Below are 18,048 nucleotides of genomic sequence, written 5' to 3'. Positions count from 1 at the left end.
AACAGCTGATTTAGTGCTTGACATTAACGTGTGAATGTCGTTTATTTGAAATTCAAAATGCTACAAATTTTAATACTTATTAACTGGGACATTTTGCCTTGTGTATTTTCGTTCTTTGATGAAGTGCCAGATGTGACGAACGCAGAAACCATTGATCGCATTGCTCACAACTAAAATGGGCAAATATTATAGTGCTATATTAATATATTAACACAGTCTTCTTACTGAAATTTGCGATTATTTAAATGCACTCCCTCGTGCATTTTTCGAACTGATGTCGATCTGAAGGATTTATCACAATACCGACAATCAAATGGCCGCTCGTTTGTATGAGTTCTGAAGTTCAAAATAAAAATTAATAAATTATTATTAAATAATTTAAGTGAAACTGGAGAAATCCTTAGCTAACCTTTCATGTACTGCTTTGCTGCTAGTGCCACGAAATGTTTTGTCACAATAACGACATGCATAAGGCCTCGCATTTGTATGCAATATTTTATGGCGCAGCATTTCGTTTTGTGTATAGTATCTTCTTTTACAGATATCACATTCGAATTTCTTTTCATCGGTGTGTCGTAATAAATGCAGTTTCAAGTATGTGGATGATTTGAATACTCCGCCACATTGATCACAAATCCAGGACTTTAAATGGCGATTATCTCGCCTCTTAGCTTTTGACTTTATCGTATTTTCAACATAAATTACGTCTGATTTAGTTGTTTCAGGTACTTCTTCTTCGATGTCGGACTCTTGTATTATCTCATATTCTTCACTGCTCTCATTATGTTGAGAGTCTTCGCCACCTACATTTGGATTCGATTCATAATCATGGTTTAGCTCGCTGCGTTTATTTAAATCTTTTATAGCCGCCAATAGTTTTCGATGAGTTCTTTGACAAATTGAACGGAATTGAAGTATTTGGTCCAAAATAGTTTTACAGCGTAAACAAATGAAATCCGGCAAAATGTTGTCATATTCCATCTACCATTATATCAATGCAATTTATAAATATACAAGTAGAAATGGCTTCATTATTCGATCTGCTTAACGAAACTTACCCACATGTCGGCAATGTCTTGAATTAATGCTACTAATTGGAAATTCGATTCTTCAAATAGATTGACATCGAATTCCTTGTTTATTGTTGTACCACAAGTGCGGCAGTGTCTGAGCAATTCATCCATTATGAACTATTTATTTTAAATGTTTTCCTTTGCTGCAAAAACTGCAGGCAAGATTGTTATTTATTTTTGCGTGAATGGCAATAATATGGAACAGCTGGCCTCGATTATGGCGAAACGCCATTTCCATTGTATGTATAAGTAAAAAATACCAAAATGTTTATTTTGTATTTGGATTTTGTAATTGTAAATCACAACTTTTAATATAATTTAAATTTATTTTGTATGTGGATTAATGATCAAAAACATCATCCAGACCATCTCCATTTTTGTTTTTCTTCTACATAAAGCTAGATCTCTTAGGGTATTTTTCGACGTAAAATAGTATCTTCGCTTAAGCACTTACGGTCGCACTGTTGTCAGTAAGTAAATATTTTTAGAAAAATGATGCCGCTTCAGTGCAGAACTTGTGCAGAACCCATTTTTAACGCCAATCCAAGAAACTTATTTAATCATGAGAACGAGGACATTAGACAAAACATCGAAGCTCTTACGGGTATCAAGGTAGAATTTAATTGACGGCTTGCAATGTCCAGATATTGATTTAAAATCCTTTCGAAAAATGTACAGCTCTCTTTTGATTCCCGCCTGCCAAGTCATATTTGCTCCTGCTGTTACCTGGACTTGGACCATTCGATGGCATTTCGCTTGCGCTGCTTGGATGCAAATACCAATTTGTTGAGCCATAACCATTTGGACTCGGAAGATTTACACCCTTTAGATCCATTAATTAAAAATGAAATCATTGAAGTGCCAAACAATGCAAGGAGTTTTGAGGGAAAAACAAATACGAAGATTAGTAGACATATATCTAAATCAAACCACCTTAATCCTCGAGTACGAATTAGGCGTTTTCAAAATCCAGTAAAGAATGGGACAAAAGCATGTCGCAGCACTACCGAACAGGATGACTCCAAACCAATGTATGATATTGCCGTGGCAATCAGTGAAAATATTAAAAAAGCCAAGAAAAGAAAGCCGCGTGTTACGTCTTCGGAGAAGAAGTACATTTGCCATGTATGCGGCTGGGCATTTAGTGATTTGAGCAACATGAAAGATCATGCGTTGCGTCACTCGGGCATTAAGAAGTTTCAGTGTCAAGAGTGCAGCAGTAAATTCTTTACACGTTCTCAATTATCGCTTCATGTTCGCGTTCATCATAAGGGTGAAATGCCTTTCGTATGTAAATATTGTGGAATGGGTTTCCGCAATAGTCCCAGTCGATGTCGTCATGAACTGTAAGCAGTTAATGTCACTATATAAAGTTTATTGTAAACTGATATATTATTATCCATTTTCCATTCCAGAAAGTTTCATGCGAATCAATTACCATTTGCATGCAATATTTGTCCCAAAGCGTTTGTTAGCAAAATCAGCTTAAACAATCATAAACAGACTCATGAAACAGGCGAAGTGATTTATCGGTAAGTTTTCCAGAGGTGTATATGCAGGACAAATAAATAATATTTTCAATTCATACTTTTTAGTTGTGAGCCGTGTAATAAGACATTCAAGGCACCTATCTACTTAAAAAATCACTATATAACAGAACGTCATCGTCGAGTTCAAGAAGCCCATGAAAAAACCAAAGAGTCTGCCGAAGTTGAAGAGAACATTTATAGCGATGATGATATTGACTTTGAGTTCGCAGATTCAATTATTGAAGAGGTTGATGAATAAATATTTTACTAGTATTTCTGCAGTTTTCATTTATTTATACTTCTATATAGAAATTCGAATGTTTAAATGCGCGCCTTTAACTTGCTATTCACACCATTGCGCTGCTACACACGCATGCCATTCTCGTGTTTGTTTACATACAACAAAACAACAGCTCTGTCTGACGTCTAAAATCGGAGTTGATGCATGAAAACATTGCAAATTAAACGAAGACGCTTTTTAAAAAAATGTCTATGCAATGCAGAATGTGTGCTGAAAAGATATTTAATCCGAATACCAAAAACCTTTTCGACGACGATGGCGATGAAATCGTATTGAACATCGAAACTTTAACTGGCATCCTGGTAAGCTTCTTACAAAACAACACCACAAAAGCAAGGATGTTAAGCAACATGTGTTTATCCTAAATTGCAGTTAAGAGAAGACATTCATATGCCTAACTATATTTGCGGCTGCTGTCATTTGGATTTGTGTCATGCAATCGCATTTCGCGAGCGTTGTCTGCAAACGGAGCAGTCGTTTCAGCAGAGGAAACTGGAAAGAATGAGGTTAACAGTTTCAAACAGAGGCTTCCCAAGGGAGTCTATGTTATCAAGTCCTAAAGCAAACCCTTCACATTCTGTAGCACATCGTCATCAAACACAGAAACCACCATTACCAAAAGAGAAATTATTCACAAAAGATAAATACTCTAAAGTAAACACTCCTGTTGCGGCTACACCAATGGGTTTAAAGCCCTTGAATAGTTGGAGCAATAGTGACGACAACCTGAGCTCGTCATGTGATGATGTGAACGATTGGAGTGCCGACGAAGCCAGTTCCGAAGCTCCAGTGCCACAACAATTGCCGTCAACTGATGGTGATGTTGATGCTAAAGTGAAGCTTACAGAACCAACTGAAAGTGTTGATAAAACCAAGAATAAAACGACCAACAAAAAAGATGATAAATTAGACAAATTCATCTGCGAATTATGCGGTCTCCAATCGAATTCAATCGCCAACCACGAGCTACACATGAGACGCCATAGGGGTGAGAAGAATTTCAAGTGTGAGGAATGCGGCTCTAAACACTACTCCAAATATCTGATGCGGTTGCACATTCGTGTGAAACACGAGGGCGAAAAGCCATTTGCTTGCAAATTTTGTGACGAACGCTTCCACTCGGGCAGCACACGGATTCGTCATGAAAGGTAATATTTGGAATTGTTTCCTGGTAATTCATAAATTTAACTAATATGTATACTATTGTAGAGTACGTCATATTCGAGATTGGGCGTTTGAGTGCAAGATTTGCGGCAAAAAGTATTTGACCAAGTCGTGTTTGAATAAACATAAATTTTTGCACACAGGTCTGCGTCCTTATCGGTAAGTTTTATTTGGATGAATAATTTGGGACTACATAAATAAAAGTAATAAACCACATGTTTGGCATAGACTTAGCATTAAAATAATAATATAACTGCTCTGATATTATTTGAGGTTTACTTTTTTCCTAAAACAATAATGATAAATATATTTTTTTTAAATATTATATTTAGTTTTTATATTTAAAAAATTTATAGCTTTTATTGAATCATAAAATTGTTATCCTAGCACTTATACAATTTAATGAATCCATAATTTTCATTATTGTTCCTTTTTTAGCTGTGACCTGTGCAATGTGGCCTTTCCTCGAAGACCTGGATTAAGGATTCACTGTCGTACAAAGCAGCATCAGAAGCGAGCCAGCGAAGCGCACATAAATCCAAATGATGTTCTCAATGCTGCTCCCACCGTGGTCAGCAATGACGAGACTAACGTGGCCAATGAAGCAATTCCGTTTCCAGACTCACTATTGGCGGAATTAGATGTGTAAATAAGGGTATCTCATGTGCTGTGGAGCCTAAGATATAAGCGGCAGTCACACGGAAACGCGTGTAACAGCTGTACTTATTTGCCATTCGCATTTGTTTGTTTACTACAAATTTTAATCGAAGCAAAAACACATTTTTAAGGCTGGCTGAAATAAAGCAATATATTTTACAAAAAAATAAAAATGTCACAATTAATTTTGTGTAGAACATGTGGAGAAAAGATTTATAATCTCAATGCTAAAAATCTCTTTGGTCCGGAAGGTAGGACCCTTTTAAATCAGCTACACATGTTGACGGGCATCTACGTAAGTTTTGGAGTAATTGTTAAAAAATAAAGTAAATATTTAAATGCATATTCTTTGTGTTTGTAGTTAACCGAGGAACCAGACCTGCCAAAGCACATTTGTGCTTGTTGCCATTTAGATTTGAACCATTCAATCAGCTTCCGAGAGCGCTGTATCCAAACAAACAAATATTTGCGAAATGGAAAAGGAGCAATAATATCCGATCCACTTACTACAGAAATGGACAATACAGAGATTGTAATGACTGAGCCGCAAGAAAATCATATAGTAAGCGAACATAAACGTAAACAAATGCAAATTGCCGTTAGCTGCAAGCCAAGCAAAAAACAAAGTCCAAAGCAGAGGCAAACGCAACAGATGAGCAACCGTTCAGTAGAGCAGCGCCCCAATCAAATTGAGCGCGTAAGTTCAAAAAAAATGAAAACAAATATTACAAAGAAAGGTAAATCAAATACCAAGACCTATGTGTGCGATCAATGTGGCCGATACTTCACCGATGCCAGCAATCTAAAAATTCATATTGTGCGACATACGGGAATAAAGTCATTCGAGTGCCAGGAATGTGGTGAAAAATACTACACAGGACATCTGCTAAATTTGCATATTCGCGTCAAACACCAAGGTGAAATGCCTTATGCTTGCAAGCATTGTGAGCAACGATTTTATACCAGCACCTCCCGTTCCCGACATGAACAGTAAGCATAATAATAAAATTACTATGATTTATTATAATAATGTTTTTCATTTAGACTACAACATATGCGTGATAGGACCTATGAGTGTCGCGTGTGTGGCAAAACATATCGCACTAGATCCTGCTTGAATAAACATGAATTTTTGCACACTGGCGAACGACCATATCGGTTTGTTTAATATGGAATTTTTGACTATTTGATCTAACAATGTTGATTACATTTCAGTTGCGAAGTTTGCAATGTTGCTTTTCCTCGAAATACAAATTTAAAATTACACTATCGCTCAAAGCAACACCAAAAAAAAGCTGCTCAGGTTCAATGCGAAGATTTTGACGACTTGGAAGAGGATATTATTGTGGAACAGGACGACTTGGAATTTGCCGAATCAATTATTGAGGAATTGGATGAATGAAGCGAAGGAAATCAAGTCGCTTAAATTCATATCGTTTAAATTAAATAATTCTGATTATTGAATAATAAATTTAGTAATAAAATAAATGTAGCAAATTGATAAATTATTAAATAACTAGCAATTGTTTGTGATTAGGGATTCACATACAATCCTATAGTTGAAGGCGATGACATTCACACAATGCATGTTTGAATTGTAAATATGGCATTCACACAATACAGCAACTTGTTTAACGTAATAACATCCCTGTTCTTATATGGATAAACATAAACAAACGCCAACAAAACAAAACAAAATAGAAAAATGTCTGAGACATTTCGCTGTCGCACTTGTGGGAAACGAACTCATCGACATAAATTGAAACAATTATTTGATGACGACGATATTCTGCAGAAAATAAAGATTCTTACTGGTATTTGGGTAAGATATAATAATGTCTGGGGTGAAGAGAGAATATTATTGTTTATTTATTAATTTTAGCTAACAAAAAAATTAAATGTACCTAGTATAATTTGCTCAAATTGCTTAACTAACTTAAATAAGGCCATTGAATTTCGAGCCCTCTGCATAAAAAGTAATCGGCTATATCTGAAGAGAGGCTGTTCTTTCAAAGGAAACTTAGAGGACAATATTGATGATCCTTTGGCTAATGAGGGCATGAAAATTGAGCTGGAGGACACAGTAGATACAATTGAAGTGGAATTTAATCAAAATTTGCCCTACAAAGTAGTTACATCGCAAAAACACTCACCAGGGGGTTTGCTTTTGCGATTTATGTGGTGGAAGTTTCGTGGATGAAGCGAGTTTAAGTCAACATCGTCAGCATCACTGCAGTTTAGAGGACGAGGATGAACAGAGTGATAGTAATTTAAATAAAACTGAGTCGATTTTATATTCTAAACACTTGTTGCTAGATGACACTTCAAACCAGAGTCGCCAGAATTCGTTAACTTCTAAAAAGATTAAAAAAGCCAAGGGATTTCTTTTGTGATCATTGCGGAAGACATTTTAATGACAATGCCAACTTTAACCGTCACGTTCAGCGACATTTGGGAGTTAAACGATTTACTTGTGAGGAATGCGACTATAAAGATTATTCACAGCATTTGGTTAATTTACACACACGCATTCAGCATCGAGGAGAGCAGCCATATGCCTGTAAATATTGTGACAAACGTTTTGTAAATAGTATGGCACGATTACGGCATCAAAGGTAATTAACAATTCTCAATAATTCAATTCATATTTTTATTAACATTCGTTTTTCCCTCCAGATCCCATGTCGAGCATGGAGAGACTGAAACCAAGATTGTGACGTATACTTGTACCTTATGTGGTAAACATTTCGTTAATAAAAGTACTTTGCATAAACATGCCATTGTGCACACCGGTGAACAACCATTCTAGTATGTCTTTATAATATTTCCCTTGATTGTCACTGATTTTATTGCCTATATTGTTTCAGCTGCGAAATTTGTTGCATTTACTTCAATCGAAAGTCGAGCTTACAAACACATTATCGCTCTAAGACTCATCAAAAGGAAGCAACGTCTAAGTTGGATGAAACTGGTGTTGACTCTGATTAAGCAAATATCTATATACAAAATAAAATTTGAAAATAACCGCTTAACGCAACGATTAGCGATTATTGCTCGTTACCAGTTGCAAATGTTACCAAGCCTATGAAGAAAGCAGTATTTTTCTGAAAACCAAAACAGTATATTTTAAAATGCAGCTTGCGGTCACGCTATCGACGTCACAAATAAAATAATAATTTGCATTAAAAAATGAAGTGCGCGGTGCATAACTGCACAAATAAATTCAAGTCGCGTCAAAAACATTCACAACAATATAGCTTTTTTAGCTTTCCAAAGAATCCAGAAACTTTAAAAAAGTGGTTTTTGTTTTGCCGCAAGAACAGTAAAGACAAACTAAAGAGCTACCTCAAGAGTGTCATATGCAATGAGCACTTTAAAGAGGAAGACATCCAGGGAGGATTACAATTTCAAATGGGTTTGTTATTGTTTACGATGTAATACAGTATTCAATACTCAAAGCCTATTTTTCAGGCCTATGCTCGAAGCGAACACTGAGACCAGGCGCAGTGCCGTGTATCAATAAAAATGATATTAGTGAGGCTGAACGTGAAAAATCAGAGAAGCTTAAGAATCAAAAGCTGGTCGCTGAACTGCTCGAGGAGGCGGAAGCACGTGAGGCAGCCGAGGCCAGTGGAGAAATTATAATTGCCCCAGATTTTGTGCGCAATACAGGCATTGTCTCAGTGCCGGATTTTGTCAGCGCCACGGGTAATGCTTTCGTTTCATTTACGCCCATGCCTACAGAAGCAGATCCCTTGGCAGAGGAGCAGGCTGGGCAGCAGTTGAAAATAGTAGTTGAAGTCAGTCAAAAGGATGAACTAGCAACACCATTAATTGAGCAGCAGAAATGTCGCACTTGTGGTCGTTGCTTCGTTGCTGATGATAAAGCGAAAGATCTTTGCTGCGAAGAAAATGCTGTCATGTTGTATCACATTGAAGTCATAACGGGAATATGGGTAAGTTATAAAATGTAATAACTAATTTATAGTTTATTTAAAATGTAAGAGTCAGCTAACTTATAGACGCCTATTCTTTGGAATATTTTATTTGTAATTTACGATTCGATTTAAAGGAATTTAAGTAGTGTAATTGTGATTTCCTTAAAAAATGAATTGAGGAAGTGGTTTAGACCTTGTACTAATGTGGTCAAATTTATTATTGCAGATACAATGCCCGGAAGAAATTTCACGCTTCATGTGCGCCAATTGCGTGGACAACTTGCGCATCGCAATCGAGTTCCGCGAAACTTGTATTCGCACAGAGCTTCAACTTCAAGGTGGCGACGATGTGGAGGTGGCTAATTGCAAGAATGAGGAGGAAACACAGACGCTTGACAATAACAACGACAACAGCAGCGATATGAAAGCTGAACAATATGTTACAATTCTGTCAGCAGAAGGCGAAAATGAGCAAGCCACTATTATTGTGGAGCCTATGCCAAATTCTGTAATTAGAAAAACGGGTCAGGTGCAACATCCAGGCTCAGGAGATTCGAATAGCATTGCGTTGGGGGCGCAAATCTATGAAGATCTTTTAAACGAATACAGAGGTATGGATAAGATGCCGCGGCCCCGCAAAAAGAAGGTAGTATCAACGCCAACGCCCATACCAAAGACGCCAGTGATTAAACAACGAAAGCGCCGAGTTCAGGAGAAGAAACCTAAGCGCACAAAGCGTACGAGAGAGGAGAAAAATCGCATTCGTCGTGAACAAATCAGAGCACTACCACTCAATCATGTGTGCGATCAATGCGGCGCCTCGTTCCGAGTGCGTTGTAATCTAACCATACACATGCTGCGCCACACGCGCACCAAGAACTATCCTTGCCCCGAGTGTCCCAAACAATTCTATGACGCTTACATGAGAAACATGCATATCCGTGTCCGACATCGCGGCGAACTACCATTTGTCTGCAACTATTGTACGAAAGCGTTTAGTTCATCGAATACTCGTTATCTGCATGAAAAGTAAGAAGGAAAATTATTAATTGATTGTAAAAAATAACCAATTATTTTGTCTGATACAGAAACGTTCATGGAGCATCGCCACGTATTCACCGCAATGTCAATAAATTGAATCAGCGGCTCGAGATTAAGGAAAAGCCACCGCTGCCAGCACAGGAATCACAGCCTAAGGAAAATGTTCGTCATTATTGCAACTATTGTGACAAGAGCTATGCAACAAAATATGCGTTAAATGGTCATATTAATCTACACTTGGGTCTGACGCCCTTCAAGTGCAAGCTCTGTGAAATGCGATTTGCGGATCCGCAATCGAAAAAAAAGCACGAAATGAGGCACGACAGCAAGCGGCCCTTCGAATGCGATATTTGCCTCAAGGGATTCTATGTGCGCAGCAAACTGAAAGAGCATGAGCGCATTCATACCGGCGAACGTCCTTACAGGTTCGATTTAATTCTTACATTATCTTAAACATGTTTTACTAAACATTAATTGTCGATTTCAGGTGCGGCATTTGTAATGCATATTTTCGGTACAAGTTCAACTTGTATTCGCATCAGTTCAGCAAAATGCACAAGGATAATCTGCAAAAGGTAGAAAAAGAGCAGATTGTAGAAGACTCAAGTTAATTAGAAAGGGGATTAGACTAAATTTTGTATATAATTTAAGTTAAAAAAAATGCACAAATGGAATAGTTTTATTTTGATATGAATAGAAGTCTCAAAGTGGCACATCTTATGATTCCTTCTGCTTTAATTGAAACCTTTTGTTTTTGCGACGTTCATTAGCAATGTGGTTCGAGGAATTTAGGTGCTGTGTGAGATTCCCAGCACGCAGGAACCAAAGATCACAGACATCACAGCTGCAGATTTATAAAAACAAATGTGACTAACAACATTGATTGCGGAGTGAATATAACTTACTGAAAAGTGCGTTCGCCGCGTTTGATCACCTCGGTTTTGGACTGCGGTGCTCGTCCTTTCTTACACGCCTCGCTGCCAAAGGGAGATCGAGATTAAATCGGAAACTCCTTTTTTAAGAGTAAACTCACCGTTCGTGACGCACTCGCGAGCTATTTGTACTGTATTGTAAACCACAGAAGGTGCATTCATATGGTCCCTCTGTGTGCTTCAACTGATGACGTCTTAACAAATGCAATGTGTAGCATTTCTCGTTACATTGCTTACACTCGTAGTTCTTTGTGCCCGTGTGCCGCAAGAGATGAACATTCAGATTGCTGCCATCCTTGAACTGGCGGCCACAGTGCTCACAGATACAGGGACGAGCCGATGCCCATTGCCGTTCACGGTCCACAATGCGTTTGGGTTGTTGCTCATCCGTAAGCTTAATGTACATAGTTCTTTTGCCCACACGCATTGTGTACTTGCGGGATTCAAGCTTGCTTCTCACTGCTTTGTTTGGCTCGAGCTTAGGTTGTTGTGCATGGCCAATAGCAGGAACATCTACGACCTGCGGCTCTTGGGTAGCCCCATCAAAAGGTAACGAGGCAACGTCGTAGTCTTCGCTTTCAGTCTGTTGATGTTGGACATTCTCTGCGTCCTCCTCGTGCAGATTGTAATGCTCCTCCCCCGTTGGCTCTTCCTTAATGTTCACCGGTTCCTCTTCTATTCGCAGCGGGTCAGCAGTAACTTTACAAGCTTCTTGTAATATCGCTGGTGAAATGCCATCGTTCGTGAACTTGTTTTTACGTCTGGTAAGGAATGCTTCAATTTTGACACAACGTTTACGAAACGTGCTTAGCTTTTTCAGCAGCGTGTGGCAGTCGTTGCACATATAAATTGGAAACCCGATAACATTTTCTACCTATGAAGGGGGAAATGGATCTGTTAGTGTTTGTAATTTACTTAGATTTTAAGTGGTTTTATTTTGTCAGTACCCAGCAGTTGGAAATTGTGCGCACCAAGTGCAGCAGTTGACGGCCCTGGGTCGAAAAAATGTTGATACAACTTTCTATATTCACTGTTTTGCCGCAAGTACGACAAAAACCTTCCATATTCGACAAAAATTGAAATAAAACTTCAATTGGTCCAGCAGCGTATTTTGTTTATTTGTCGGCAGAGGCAGCGTGGCAGCATTTGATTAGCCAAAATATGCCGAATCCAGTCAAAAATATATAAAATACTAGACTCCGATATTCCAGAAGCAAGAAAATACTAAACTTCATTTTACAATATGTTTGCAACAGAAAAGGACGTTAAAAAGTTATCAGTCCTGTTAAATGAAATTACAAGGTATTACAAAAAATTCTATATTTGTAATTTTTAAATTATAAAATATAAATTGCATATTCCTGCCTACAAAATTTATATAAATATATAAAAACATTAATTGTGCTGTCTTAATAGTCTAACACAAAATAGTTCAATATTTAATTATGATTAGACTACTTATAATAGAGCTAAGTTTCTTAAAATGGTTGTTAATTGGACTCGATTCGACAGATTAATTAGATTCCTTTAATGTATCTCCGTTGGCTTTCAAAGCGTGTAGTTTTGATTTTAAGTGAGCCTTCAAATGTGTACTTCGTTGAAAGTTCTTGTTACATATCTCGCAGCTGTGAAAATCAGTAATAATTAATCTAAAGTTATTTTGTTTAAATTTATTACATACAAAAATGCTCGGATTCCGTTATGTATTAAAATATGACGTTTAAGATCCGATGCAGAGATGAACTCTTTCTCACAATAGTCGCAGGAAAAAGGACGCAAATTGGTGTGATGGCTGAAAAAATTGAAAAATAAATGAATTGACTATGTATGCATGTAGGTAGATTCAATTACCGTTCGTGAACGGCACGCGAGGTGCTGTTGTGAAACGTTTTATTGCAGTATTTACAGCCATAAGGTCGTTCGCCCTGATGCACGATTCGTTCGTGGAGCTGCAGCAAATGATCTGTGTAGAAACGTTTTGAGCATCGTTGGCACTCAAAGTTCTTGATGCCCGAGTGCCGGATCATGTGCAGCTTAAAATTGCTCTGATCTGTGAAATGTTTGCCGCATTGATCACAAATGCAATCGCGACGTCGTTGTTGTCGCTTGCGTTCAACGATTTGCTCCTCTGTCAGATTTTTCCAGCTTCTATAGCGCTTGACTTTGGGTGTATTCTTTATGCAATCTTCTCTGTGATTCTTGTTTTCTTGATTGCTTGAAGATATCTGCGAGTTCTCTGTTATCGTCTGTTCATCAATTTCTATAGCTTAAATAAAATGTTTTTATATAATCGCAATATAGAATATATTTGTGTTATACCATTGGGGCTGAAATCATTGTCTAGATCTGAAATGATTTCTTCCTCTGAATCTTGACATTCACTACTATACGTATCTCTGCTTTTTACTTCGTTCTTTACGATGGCAGTCAAGAAGTCTGGATCCATGTCGCTATCATCCTCACCATCATCATTTGTACTAGCTATTTCCAATTCCACCAAATTCTCTGCAATGTACTCGTTAGGTTTGGGAAAGATTTTCTCGAAAACACTGTTTATTTCTTCCTTCATGTGTTCTTGACCATCATCATCATCATCTGATTGATGTTCGCTCAACAAGCTCTGGAGTTGTTCTTGTGTCCTGTTGCAACGTTCTCGAAATGTTTTTGTATGGAAAATTGCACGCTTCACGTCAACGAGACAACAAGCGCATATGTGCATTGGTAGACCAGGAATTTCTTCTAGCTATAAGCAACATCATTTGAAAATTATTTTTGAAATGCATTTTGTATGCACTTCAACTTGCCGCAGTTCCTGCTATCATTTGAATGTTGGACAGCACTTGAAAGTTTTCACTTGCGAAGATATTTGTTGGATTGTTATTATAAATAACTTTAGCACATGTCCTACATTGTAGTACCATTTTGTTGTTGTTTAATAAAGAAGAGGTATATTTATATTATTATTTGTTATTAAAGCAAACAAACAAAATTTTCTAATTGGAGATATAAACAGCTGATCACAGCAGAGCACAGGTGATATATGCCAAAAATTGTAAAATGTATCGATACTTCGATAAGTGTAATAAATGAAAACATCGATTTTTTGTATAATCGATGCCAATTGTTATTTGAAAAAATTAATGGATGTGGGTGTTTCAAGTAAATACGTTTGAAAACGAAAATTCATACACACCTGCTCATTAAATTAATCAACCATATTATTAATATGCATGAGAAAAAAATTCCAAACTATCTTCCCGCAGCTGTAAACTTTGTAATCTGTAATGTAATGGTTCTAGGTAGCTTTACGTCTGAGTGCGCATAGGAAGTGACAGTCGCAAACTGAAGGAACAAGTAAAACACAAATTAAATGATTAATGTAAATAACATCTTAAATTTGTACTTTTATTTACAATAAGTATTTATATTTTACAATTAAACATAAGAATTGATGACTAATATATCTCAGAGTGTCGAGTTGGTTCGTTATTGGATTGCAGAGCTCTCACAGTTTGCTGATGGGTCATAGTTCCAATGTGCTGCTCTAGCTGATGCTTGCGGGAAAATGTTTTATTGCACGGCATGCATCTGAAATGATTAATTAGTTGTAATATTACAATATTACAATTTTAAAAGCAGTTGCTCGTACAAGAAAGGTTTTTCGCCCGTATGAGTCAGCATATGATTCTTAAGAACGTTCGAATACGAAAAGGATTTGCCACACGTTATACAGCTAAACGGGCGTTCATTTGTGTGCGTTCTAGAAAAAGAATAGATAGCATTCTTTGAGTTAGGTATACAAAATATTTAGTTGTCATCCTACCTTTCATGTCGGATGTTGGAACTGCGATCCGCAAATGATCGTGAACAGTATTTGCATGTAAACGGTTTTTCCCCTGTGTGAACGCGAATGTGGCGATTCAACTCTGAGGGGCCAGCAAACGTTTTAGCGCAGATTCTGCAAGAGAAACCAATCCCAAATTATATATTGAAGAAATTTTGATAGGTTTTAGAATAGAAACCTACTCGCATTCGAATGGCTTTTCGGCCATGTGCCGACGCATATGTATGTTGAGTGCAGCCCTTTTCGAGTAGATGTTGCCGCATATTTCACACATAATATTCGTCGAGGTCTCCTCACTGGATTTGTTAACACTTGTGCCAGCATTTGTTATTGCTGTTGCTTTGCCTTGACCACCATTCTTCAGCACAGAATGCGTTGCAGTTCGTGGCCTTCCGCGGCCACGTTTATTGTGTCGCGTTTTACGCACTTTCGGTTTCCGTAAACGCTCGCTGGGATTGTAATCACTATCACTGGCATTGCCCAGCAATAGGTTCTTATCATCTAATTCACCGGATTCCTCGAAATCATCGTATACTGTTTCCGTGTCCGCCGCCTCAATCGTATCCTCCAAACGTTCTTCCAGCATGGTGCCAAACTCAATGTCTTCGTCGGCATCGATAAACTCGTTGGTCGCCGCCTCATAAATGTATTCCACAGATTCGCTATCCAATTGTGTGGCATCGTCGGAGGGTTCTAGTTTTAATTCGGCCTGCAAACACCAGCATGGCTTTTATTTTTGATTGACAATTCTAAGGGTGATGCTTTACCTTAACAACGCTGCTGGCGAAGGTTCGTTCACTTTCTTGGCACAACTCACGGAATTTATAGGCGCTGGTCAGGCTGCTGACGCAACTACAGCAGAGAAGGCTGGGCATGTCCTCCAGGGGTGGCAGCTGCAAATCAAGCACATAAATCAACGATATATGCATATATATTTATAGAAGCATACCTTAATGCTGCCGATTTCTTCTATTTTGCGGACCAGTGGACACTGGGCGTTCTGATTGTCATAGAGGGGCGTCATGGTATCTACATTCATGTCTTCCGTTAGACATATTCGACATATCATGTACTCGGGCATCGTTTCAAAACTGTTCTTAACAATAATAATAACAAACAACAATGTGAACGATAATAAGGCGTCTTTCTTAATTTATTTTTGCAGCTAGTTCTCAGTTTTTCTTTTGACCGTACTTCTGTGTGACCAGAGAATGCAATTATTTTTCTAGTATTTTTCGTTTCTTTCTTTTTTAATATATTCAAGCAAATATTTTGTACGTATATTTTTTTTTTATATATAAAAGTAATTCAATAAATTAACGGCTGACTGTTTTTCAATGTTCTACACACGGTTGCCAGATTTGGCTCTTTTGAGCCAAAGTTCTTTCCGCTGAGAAGCGGAACATTGTTTCACTGCTAAAAAATTTGGAATAGCTCTCTCCCACACAGCTCTGCTGCAGCAGAGCCAACAATTTTTTCAATTAACAGCATAATGCTATGCAAGAAATTAATTTGAAATAAAGAAACGCACTATGTTCGATCGCACAAAGATTTAAATTAAGATAAGATAAGATACTCATGATTCAAAATTAATAATAAATACAAATTTGGCTCTTTTTTATTCATTAAAAAGTTTTGAAGTGGCAACCGTGGTTCTACAACAATAATAATAATATTTGCTCAGCCACTTTCAATTCAAGCAAAGTGGCTCATTCTTTAGAGCATTTTGATAGGTGTTATATTTCAATTGGTCCGCAATTTGACGTACTGCCTCATCCTCAGTAAATTGATATTTGTCCATAAACAAACGAATTATCCAAAGTGGTAATAAAGCGTTGATAATAAGAGTTCCATGCGGCTGCAAATTTAGTTCTTTAGTTCTCTTCAGATATCAACTAAAAATTAAAAACTTACGCCAGATTTGCAGTAAACTTCACCGAGTTTCTTAATCATATTGGAACGTATAGTTTCATTTAAGATATGCATAATATGGCAATGATCAATGGACAGGTAATTTGTGGTTTGAAACTTATGCTGCCTTTCCTCGAATACCTGATCAAAGTTAACCCGATATTTCTCAAATGTGTTCAAAACTGTTGCCTCGTCCATGTCCTCCAGTAGTCTGTGAAACGAAACAAATATATAAAACAATTTTCAATTGCAATTAATGTGCTTAACAGAACTTACAGTATATCTACTTTACGTGGCTTGGGAACATCGAGCATTTCGTTGATTTTCCGAAGAGCTTCTCCATTGAGTTGCACAATTGGTGAAGGTTTTATGGCAGATATTTGCATTTCTTTTTGACTGGAGTCAACTTTTTGTATGGAATCTTTTATCTTGTGCTTACGTGACTTTTCTTTGCTGTAGATTGAAGATTTTCTTTAATATAAAAAACTGCAGGTGAGTTTGAATTAAATTTTAATAATACCTCATGACATATTCCCTGTAACGATCTGTCTTTGTTGCAGAACGAGGTGAACGACGTTCTTGCTTTGCTTCTCTAGAATTTGACCTTGAGGTAGTAATGTTCAAATATTTATAAATATTTTAAAGAAACTTAAACACGATTATACCTTGAACGCGGACCCTTTAAGCGCTTTGATCGCGTTCCTCGCGACATGTTTTCACTTTGGGTGATTGACTCCGAGATCTTTTGTTGTTTACTATCTAGCGACATCGATCTTCGGACTCGGGAGGATAATGACGATGGTGGTATTTTACTCGACGACGAAGCTTTTTGGCTGCTCTGCAGCTCGCTTTCCTTCGTCTTACTAGACCGTCTAGTGTAGAAGTTGTAACAATATAATCTCATTGCAAGTCGTTTATTATAATTCTTACGAGGTTGAATTGTTTCTTCCCTCAGCATCCAATTGAGTTCGTTTAAATGGCACTCTCTCGTTACTCTGGATAATGATATCCTCGTGCGACATGTATTGCAGGACTATCTCAAGGCCTAAGTTCACTTTTGATAACTCGTCATCGTTCAGCAGCTTCTCTGATGCGGGCAAATACTGCTGTGTTGCCTTTATTGAAACCTTAAAATTGTCAACTTGCATGTTGACTTTTAGCTTGCATGCTTCACGCTTCCAGTTACCAATGTCTGCCAATGTTCTTTGCAAACAGCTCTCCAATCTGCTCCAACGCGCCGCCGTCATCCAGTTGTAATCATTTTCCGGCTCTTTATTTTTGTATAGCTTTACAACATCCGGTAATATTTTGATTGTACACAATATTTTATGTGACCTAAACTAGAGATTGATGTATAATATTATTGCAATAAATGCAAATTGAACTCATTGCACTTACTTTATATTGCTGTAAAATCACTTGAAATTCACCGATGCTGCAGAAGTTCATTTTGCCGGCGAGCAACTCAAACAAATGAAAACAATAACACAATAGTAAGTGACCATTCGCCTGGCAACGCGTCATCAATAATCGCGGGAATATTTTGACCTCTTATCGATATAAAAATTAATTGTTGTTTTGCAAAATTTAAATAGAATTGCAATTTAACACTTCTATAAAAAATTAAAATTAAAAATTAACTTTTTAATTAACAATTG

At 37.4% G+C, this 18,048-nt stretch overlaps 8 protein-coding genes across 14 annotated transcripts; 3 read left to right on the top strand and 5 right to left on the bottom strand.

Moving 5' to 3' along the window:
* Window positions 1-9: 9 nt before the first annotated feature.
* Window positions 10-1,316, bottom strand: LOC133839423 (transcription factor Ouib). Its single transcript, XM_062270981.1, has 4 exons — window positions 1,059-1,316; window positions 410-981; window positions 226-336; window positions 10-170 (listed from the first exon to the last, which is right to left on the bottom strand). The coding sequence occupies exons 1-4, from the start codon at window positions 1,182-1,184 to the stop codon at window positions 80-82; spliced, it is 900 nt and encodes a 299-aa protein (XP_062126965.1). The 5' UTR covers window positions 1,185-1,316; the 3' UTR covers window positions 10-79.
* A 102-nt stretch (window positions 1,317-1,418) lies between these two features.
* Window positions 1,419-3,209, top strand: LOC133839422 (zinc finger protein 235-like). The gene is made up of 5 exons (XM_062270980.1): window positions 1,419-1,685; window positions 1,752-2,419; window positions 2,489-2,605; window positions 2,669-2,849; window positions 2,912-3,209. Exons 1-5 carry the CDS (start codon window positions 1,566-1,568, stop codon window positions 2,939-2,941), a joined length of 1,116 nt encoding a protein of 371 aa, XP_062126964.1. The 5' UTR covers window positions 1,419-1,565; the 3' UTR covers window positions 2,942-3,209.
* LOC133839421 (transcription factor Ouib-like) lies at window positions 3,072-6,171 on the top strand. Of its 2 annotated transcripts, XM_062270978.1 has the most exons (5): window positions 3,072-3,205; window positions 3,276-4,051; window positions 4,113-4,226; window positions 4,506-5,019; window positions 5,086-5,228. In XM_062270978.1, the coding sequence occupies exons 1-4, from the start codon at window positions 3,089-3,091 to the stop codon at window positions 4,714-4,716; spliced, it is 1,218 nt and encodes a 405-aa protein (XP_062126962.1). In that variant the 5' UTR covers window positions 3,072-3,088; the 3' UTR covers window positions 4,717-5,019; window positions 5,086-5,228. The 2 variants fall into 2 exon arrangements, with proteins under 2 accessions (XP_062126962.1, XP_062126963.1); XM_062270979.1 differs by lacking the exons at window positions 3,072-3,205; window positions 3,276-4,051; window positions 4,113-4,226 and adding exons at window positions 5,769-5,882; window positions 5,940-6,171 and having other exon boundaries at window positions 4,713-5,019; window positions 5,086-5,714.
* A 195-nt stretch (window positions 6,172-6,366) lies between these two features.
* Window positions 6,367-10,416, top strand: LOC133836198 (zinc finger and SCAN domain-containing protein 21). 3 transcript variants are annotated; one of them, XM_062266554.1, is made up of 9 exons: window positions 6,367-6,546; window positions 6,607-6,989; window positions 7,041-7,339; window positions 7,401-7,532; window positions 7,592-8,139; window positions 8,196-8,680; window positions 8,889-9,691; window positions 9,751-10,128; window positions 10,191-10,416. In XM_062266554.1, exons 5-9 carry the CDS (start codon window positions 7,914-7,916, stop codon window positions 10,312-10,314), a joined length of 2,016 nt encoding a protein of 671 aa, XP_062122538.1. In that variant the 5' UTR covers window positions 6,367-6,546; window positions 6,607-6,989; window positions 7,041-7,339; window positions 7,401-7,532; window positions 7,592-7,913; the 3' UTR covers window positions 10,315-10,416. The 3 variants fall into 3 exon arrangements, with proteins under 3 accessions (XP_062122538.1, XP_062122535.1, XP_062122536.1); XM_062266551.1 differs by having other exon boundaries at window positions 6,607-7,339; XM_062266552.1 differs by having other exon boundaries at window positions 6,607-7,339; window positions 7,401-7,536.
* Window positions 10,129-11,792, bottom strand: LOC133836200 (zinc finger protein 420). Of its 2 annotated transcripts, none has more exons than XM_062266558.1 (4): window positions 11,583-11,792; window positions 10,737-11,509; window positions 10,609-10,680; window positions 10,129-10,269 (listed from the first exon to the last, which is right to left on the bottom strand). In XM_062266558.1, exons 1-4 carry the CDS (start codon window positions 11,697-11,699, stop codon window positions 10,242-10,244), a joined length of 990 nt encoding a protein of 329 aa, XP_062122542.1. In that variant the 5' UTR covers window positions 11,700-11,792; the 3' UTR covers window positions 10,129-10,241. The 2 variants fall into 2 exon arrangements, with proteins under 2 accessions (XP_062122542.1, XP_062122541.1); XM_062266557.1 differs by lacking the exon at window positions 10,129-10,269 and adding an exon at window positions 10,407-10,547 and having other exon boundaries at window positions 11,583-11,791.
* A 252-nt stretch (window positions 11,793-12,044) lies between these two features.
* Window positions 12,045-13,674, bottom strand: LOC133836199 (transcription factor Ouib). Of its 2 annotated transcripts, none has more exons than XM_062266556.1 (5): window positions 13,436-13,674; window positions 12,955-13,374; window positions 12,487-12,895; window positions 12,317-12,427; window positions 12,045-12,260 (listed from the first exon to the last, which is right to left on the bottom strand). In XM_062266556.1, exons 1-5 carry the CDS (start codon window positions 13,554-13,556, stop codon window positions 12,149-12,151), a joined length of 1,173 nt encoding a protein of 390 aa, XP_062122540.1. In that variant the 5' UTR covers window positions 13,557-13,674; the 3' UTR covers window positions 12,045-12,148. The 2 variants fall into 2 exon arrangements, with proteins under 2 accessions (XP_062122540.1, XP_062122539.1); XM_062266555.1 differs by having other exon boundaries at window positions 12,047-12,260; window positions 12,487-12,901; window positions 13,436-13,672.
* Window positions 13,675-14,009: 335 nt separating this feature from the next.
* LOC133836197 (transcription factor Ouib) lies at window positions 14,010-15,696 on the bottom strand. The gene is made up of 6 exons (XM_062266550.1): window positions 15,429-15,696; window positions 15,247-15,372; window positions 14,662-15,188; window positions 14,459-14,593; window positions 14,285-14,395; window positions 14,010-14,223 (listed from the first exon to the last, which is right to left on the bottom strand). Exons 1-6 carry the CDS (start codon window positions 15,558-15,560, stop codon window positions 14,091-14,093), a joined length of 1,164 nt encoding a protein of 387 aa, XP_062122534.1. The 5' UTR covers window positions 15,561-15,696; the 3' UTR covers window positions 14,010-14,090.
* A 397-nt stretch (window positions 15,697-16,093) lies between these two features.
* On the bottom strand, window positions 16,094-17,959 carry LOC133838084 (uncharacterized protein CG4951). Of its 2 annotated transcripts, none has more exons than XM_062269046.1 (7): window positions 17,789-17,959; window positions 17,321-17,730; window positions 17,056-17,253; window positions 16,911-16,994; window positions 16,667-16,843; window positions 16,394-16,601; window positions 16,094-16,337 (listed from the first exon to the last, which is right to left on the bottom strand). In XM_062269046.1, the coding sequence occupies exons 1-7, from the start codon at window positions 17,912-17,914 to the stop codon at window positions 16,170-16,172; spliced, it is 1,371 nt and encodes a 456-aa protein (XP_062125030.1). In that variant the 5' UTR covers window positions 17,915-17,959; the 3' UTR covers window positions 16,094-16,169. The 2 variants fall into 2 exon arrangements, with proteins under 2 accessions (XP_062125030.1, XP_062125029.1); XM_062269045.1 differs by having other exon boundaries at window positions 17,056-17,262; window positions 17,789-17,955.
* Window positions 17,960-18,048: the final 89 nt, after the last annotated feature.

This window comes from Drosophila sulfurigaster, chromosome 2R (genome assembly GCF_023558435.1).
Source record: "Drosophila sulfurigaster albostrigata strain 15112-1811.04 chromosome 2R, ASM2355843v2, whole genome shotgun sequence".
NCBI classification, from domain to species: domain Eukaryota; kingdom Metazoa; phylum Arthropoda; class Insecta; order Diptera; family Drosophilidae; genus Drosophila; species Drosophila sulfurigaster.
The sequence above is the reverse complement of the archived record's forward strand: the minus strand, read 5'-3'. Positions and strand labels throughout refer to the sequence as shown.